General features: G+C 55.2%; 2 protein-coding genes across 2 annotated transcripts in view; one reads left to right on the top strand and one right to left on the bottom strand.

Moving 5' to 3' along the window:
* Window positions 1-1,062: 1,062 nt before the first annotated feature.
* Window positions 1,063-1,989, top strand: MONBRDRAFT_8408 (uncharacterized protein; the record flags this gene model as incomplete). Its single annotated transcript, XM_001746114.1, has 1 exon — window positions 1,063-1,989. The coding sequence occupies one exon, from the start codon at window positions 1,063-1,065 to the stop codon at window positions 1,987-1,989; it is 927 nt and encodes a 308-aa protein (XP_001746166.1).
* Window positions 1,990-2,847: 858 nt separating this feature from the next.
* MONBRDRAFT_25630 (uncharacterized protein) overlaps window positions 2,848-5,073 on the bottom strand; it is a gene marked incomplete at both ends in the record, with an annotated part of 3,067 nt that continues 841 nt past the window's right edge. Inside the window, 2 exons of the mRNA XM_001745975.1 lie at window positions 2,848-3,018; window positions 3,873-4,790. Of these exons, the coding sequence (XP_001746027.1) occupies window positions 2,848-3,018; window positions 3,873-4,790 (1,089 nt within the window). The remainder of the gene's footprint in view (window positions 3,019-3,872; window positions 4,791-5,073) is intronic.

Here is a 5,073-nt window from a genome sequence, read left to right as displayed (position 1 = left end):
TCTCTCGCTCTCTGTCTCTCTCTGTCCTCTCGCTCTCTCTCTCTCTCTCTCTCTCTCTCTCTCTGTTCTTTCGGCACACAAACGGCAGCGCCAGAAACGGGCGACGTGCATTTACTGAAAGAGCGAGATTGTGATCTGGGCCATTGCATTTGAACGCCCCGCGTGTGTGTGTGTGCTGTGTGTGTGCGTGTGCCGTTGGCTTTGACGGGACAGCTGTGTGCTCTTGAACTTCCTTTCCCTTGAGCGTTTCGCGTTTCGCTGGGTCCGCTGCACGGCGCTCCCGTGTGTGTGTGTGTGTGCGAGCGGCTGCTTCATCTTCCTCCTTCTCCTCCTCCTCCTCCTTCTCCTTCTCCTCATCCTCCTCCTCCTCCACCTCGTACGCTGGCGCGGTCGTCGGTGACGGTTGATTGCAGTGATTCATTGCCGCTTCGTGTCGATGCTTGCCAGCTCTTTTGACCATCATCAAGACCATCCATCATCAAGGTGGGGTCTGGCTTGAACCTTGGCTCGCCATTCCCTGAGCATTTTTTCCTCCCGTCAAGACCCCTGAGACAACCTCGATTGCCAATTGACCACAAGGTATGTTGTTGCTGTCTTGGGTTCGGTCAGGGTTGTGGCTGCCTTTCCTTGTCCCTGTCTCGACCCGCCTGCTGATGTCATCATGGCTCCCATCATGGGCTCGTGGACTTAGTTTTGTTTTGTTATGTTTTCCTTTTTTTTTTTATCTCTTGCATGTCATGTGTGTGTGTGTGTGTGTGTGTGTGCATGAACGGCTTTTGCGCTGCGTGCGTGGGCGTTCGCTTCTCATTTCCTGGCCTATTTTGTTGGCTGCACAGGAATCACAATCCCCCCCGCCACGTCGCGTTGCAAGGGGGCTCTGTCTTTTCGCTGTGGATTCAATAGCTTGACCCCGACCGTTTCGCTTTTGCATGTTGCTGCCTGTGTGGCAACGACGTCATCGTGGTCTCGGCTGCCCACTCCACTGGGCCTTCTGCAGCTCCGTGCGCAGCTCCGTGCGCGCTTGCTCCCACCCCTTCCCCTCTTGCCTCCCACCCCGGCGTCATGTCTGCCTCGCTGGAACAGGCCTCCTCCATCATGAGCTCCACCACCCTTCAGGACGTCCGCCAATCCCTGCAGGGCTCGCTGCAGGGCTCCCTCAACGATTCGTCCAGCACCGCACAAGCCGTGGCTCAGGAACTCATTCCCACACCCACGGTCCTCTCCATTAGCAGCGCCGCCTCGGTCGAGTCCTTCTACCGCTCCTTCATGAACGCCAAGATCAACCACGCCCTCACCGGCGTCAAGGGCGCTTACTTCCCGCAAATGCACGTTCAACTACCCGTCCGCGTCCTCTACATCAACGGCTTTAAAGGCGTTCGCAAGGCCGTGGATGAACACTTTCGCCCCGCTGAGTCCACCAGCAACCTGGTCAAACTCGGCTGTGCCATCACCCCGGGCATTGTCATGACCCCCGTCAGCTCAATCCTTGAAGCTTGCAACGCCAACCTCAATCCCGAACCCCTCCACGTCCGCTGGACTCGAGGCATCGCCGCCCGTGGCATGCGTGAAGTCATCTTTGGTCTCGGCCTCAACCAGCTCTCTGAGGAATTTGAAGCCTTTGTACCCCAACACTATTCATCGGCCATCCGCAACGCCCTGGGCAGCATGATGGGCGGCGTCTTGGCTGGCTATCTCTCTCACGTACCCCACAACCTTTCCACCATGAAGCTCATGAATCCTTCCATGAGCTACGCCCAGCTCTTCCGTCGCTTCTCCGAAGACAAGCTGACCAAGGTGACTTGGATCCCAGCCTCTTTCCCCGCTGCCCGCCGGGCGATGGCCATGACACTGGCTGTTGTTTGGCCCAAGGGACTTCTTGTTCGCACTGGTCAGGTCGTGGGCTCCTTCATCATTCTCAATGGCATCATCAATGTCATGTCTGGTGCTCAATGGTCTCGTGCCGCGGCGAACGACGAAGATGATCTCTGAGGCCCTCGGGCTTGCTGATTCAAACAAGTTGAGACTTGTTTACACACGATGTGGGGTGCCACCTCGCCGCTAGCCCTGAGTACGCTGCGCGCATCAGGGCGAGGCTCTTTCTGTGCGTTTTCTGTCCGGTTGCATCCCCACAGGGCGATTGACCATGTTGACCGTTTTTTCTTCCCTTCTTTTTTCTTCTTTCTTCTTTCGATGTGTGTGTGTGTTTTTCTTTTTTTTGCCTGCTATTCTGCCCTTTTGTCGGGTGGGTAGCAACCTCGGGTTTTTTGTTGTGCGTGTGGGAGCACATGCAAACTTGTACCATGCCCGTTCGACATGTTGAGCATGCGACTTTTTTTCCGACCAATCATCACCGAGAGCATGCACATTCGTGCTGCTCCCTTTGTTGCTCCTTTTTTTTTTTTTCCACTCACTCTTTCCGTTTGACGCAGCATCCACCCCCTTTCTCCTTTGACTCTACTCCCCTTGTCTTCATCCTTTTCTTTTTGTTTTTGAATAGTTTGCGTTTTGAGAGTGATAACAATATTTGAGACATTATGTGCCATGTGCAGGTGTGCAACCTGCTTGTCCGTTGTCGTTGTGGTTTTGAATGCTGATGGTAGCTAGCCGGGGTCGCCCCAGCCTCCCTGCGCCTCTCATTCAAGAGCGCTGAGGCTGCGTTTTGCGGCTCCGTATGTGAGACAACAGGGTGCCAATGATGCACAGGCAGCTGTGCGTCATTGGTGTTAGGACAATCCGTAGTGAGGTATTTTCTTTGTTGTCTTTGACCTTCCTTACTTCGGGCCCATGAGATGGCAGAGCAACACAATTGATTAAAAATCTTATCCATGTTTTGTATGTCTTTACATGTTAACAAGCCATGCTATAAAGTTGGAAGAGAGAGAGAGAGAGAGAGAGAGAGAGAGAGAGAGAGAGAGAGAGAGAGAGGAGATGGAAGTGCGAGCTCGAGGCAAGAGTCAGGCTTTTATTAGATTGTGGCAGGCGGGCGTACCGCATGTGGTCGGCGAACAAGGTGGGCGGCTAAAAGCCAGATTTTTTAGGGTAACACAGAAAAAAACGAAAAGAAGAACAAGAGAGCAGGGCTCACACTCAAACGTCAGGTGCCAGCAAGCTCAAGCTGCTTGTCGCACTTGACAAGCCCTGGCAAAGATTCTCTTAAACGGCATCGCAAGCAGCGACACAGGAGCGACAACAGGACACGCGATGGAGGGGCAGAGCACGCTCAATACGCCCCGCAGTTCGACGGGTCAGAACAAAAGGCCAATAATGGAAAAAAAAAAATCAGAAGAGAAAAAGGAAAAGAAGAAAAAAAAAAAAAAATAAAGATGATGAAATGAAAAGCAGACGCGAGTCAGGGTGAGCTTGACTGAGTCAAGGGCCACAGGCACTGGCGCACAATCCGCACACCCAGCATGGGTTATAACGCAATAGGCAGACGATCAAACAGGGGCAGACGATCAAACAGGAACCGATCAAAAGAACAAAAAAGAAAAAAACGAAGAAGAAGCAGAGAGAACAAAGCACACAAAAGCAGACAAGACATCAAATTTTCGCACAGTCACGAGTCGGGTATGCAGGCAGGGGTCATGGGGCTTTTGGAGCGGTCAGCACTGACAGCTGCGAGCTGCAGGTAAGGGAGGGGGGCAAATTAAAAGGAATTTAGCAGTCTGGTCGGTCAGGATCGTGGTTGAGGAGGGACGAGGAGCCCGTCTTTCCTTCAGATAGGGTGGGGGTCAAACGGAATGAGATGGTAGACGAGCGGCCATGGGTGGCGCGCTGAGCTCGTCAAAGTCGTTCCATGTCATAGGAACGCGGGCTTGGCAAATGGCACAAGGGATTGGGGCTGTTTACAACAAGCTGGCTAGCCATTCGACGTCATTGAGAATGGCCGAGGGCAGGGTGTGGTCGGGGGCGTCATCGGTCTGATGAAGCAAACTGGCTTCGAGCTGATGGTCATGGCAGAGCTCAGGGTCGAACATGGTCGTGGCGAGGCTGCTGCTTGGGTTGGTGGTGGAAAAGAGGGAGATGTTGGCCACGGAGAGGTGCGGATTGTTCCAGAGAGACGGGTGGGGGTTGACGTCGACGGAATCGAGGGTGGGCGTCACGGTGGGGGCGTTTGACGGCGTGGGTAGGGCCAGATGTTCCATGTTGTTCAGATCCACGGACCACATGGTGACGGCATCGTGCAGCGAGTTTTGGTGGGCATCGGCCGTGTCGAGATCAGTGCCGGCCAGACTACCCGGGGAGGCTGAGGCGGCGTAAGGGGAGTCGATGGGATCGAAGGTCAAGTCATTGCCAAGGTCCGGGAGGGTCTGGGCGATGGCTGTGGTGGTGAGGGCGGTGCCCGGGTGGTGGTGGTGCATGTGTGATGGGGAGGAGGGAAAGGCTTCGGCCTGAGTGTTGTTGGCGTCGACGGGATGCCGGGTGGTGGAGGAGGGGGCAGCAGTAGATAGCGTGAGCGTGGCCGGGCGTCGCTTTGCGCGGGGGGCTGAGGTATCGCCTTTGCCGTGCTTCTCGGGGTGCGTTTTTGCAGCCGAGCGCTTCAGCTCAGACTTGGCCACGGGAAGGGCTGTAACGTTGTTGACACCGTTGTCGAGGCTGGTGTTGGCGGACTTGGCCTTGGCCTTGTTCTTTTGCTTGAGGGAGCGGGCCTGAGCGTCGTGGCTAGCCAAGGCAGAGGGGCCATGGACGTTGCGAATGTGGCGGCGCACCGAGGCGGGCTGGCAAAACACCTTCTTGCACACAGAGCAGGCGTATTTGGACTCTTGACTGTGCGAGTTGACGTGATAAGTCTGCGGCAATCCGAAATCGGGCCAGGCGCGGCCACACACACATACACAGCGGGAGTGAGTCACTGATTGGAGAAGGTGTATGCGAGTGGAGAAAACACAAGCTGCACGGGGGCGCGGGGGCACCAAAGCCGGGACAAACACACAGACTAAAGCAAAACCCAAAGACAAAAGTGCCACTCTGCACACAGGGCTACTACTAGGGCCACACAGGGCTACTAGGGCCACCGACAACAACAATTGCAGCACACGGGACAACAAGACAAGGTGCGGAGCGTTGACGGGC

This window comes from Monosiga brevicollis, genomic scaffold (genome assembly GCF_000002865.3).
Source record: "Monosiga brevicollis MX1 MONBRscaffold_11 genomic scaffold, whole genome shotgun sequence".
Lineage (NCBI taxonomy): Eukaryota > Choanoflagellata > Craspedida > Salpingoecidae > Monosiga > Monosiga brevicollis.
The sequence above is the reverse complement of the archived record's forward strand: the minus strand, read 5'-3'. Positions and strand labels throughout refer to the sequence as shown.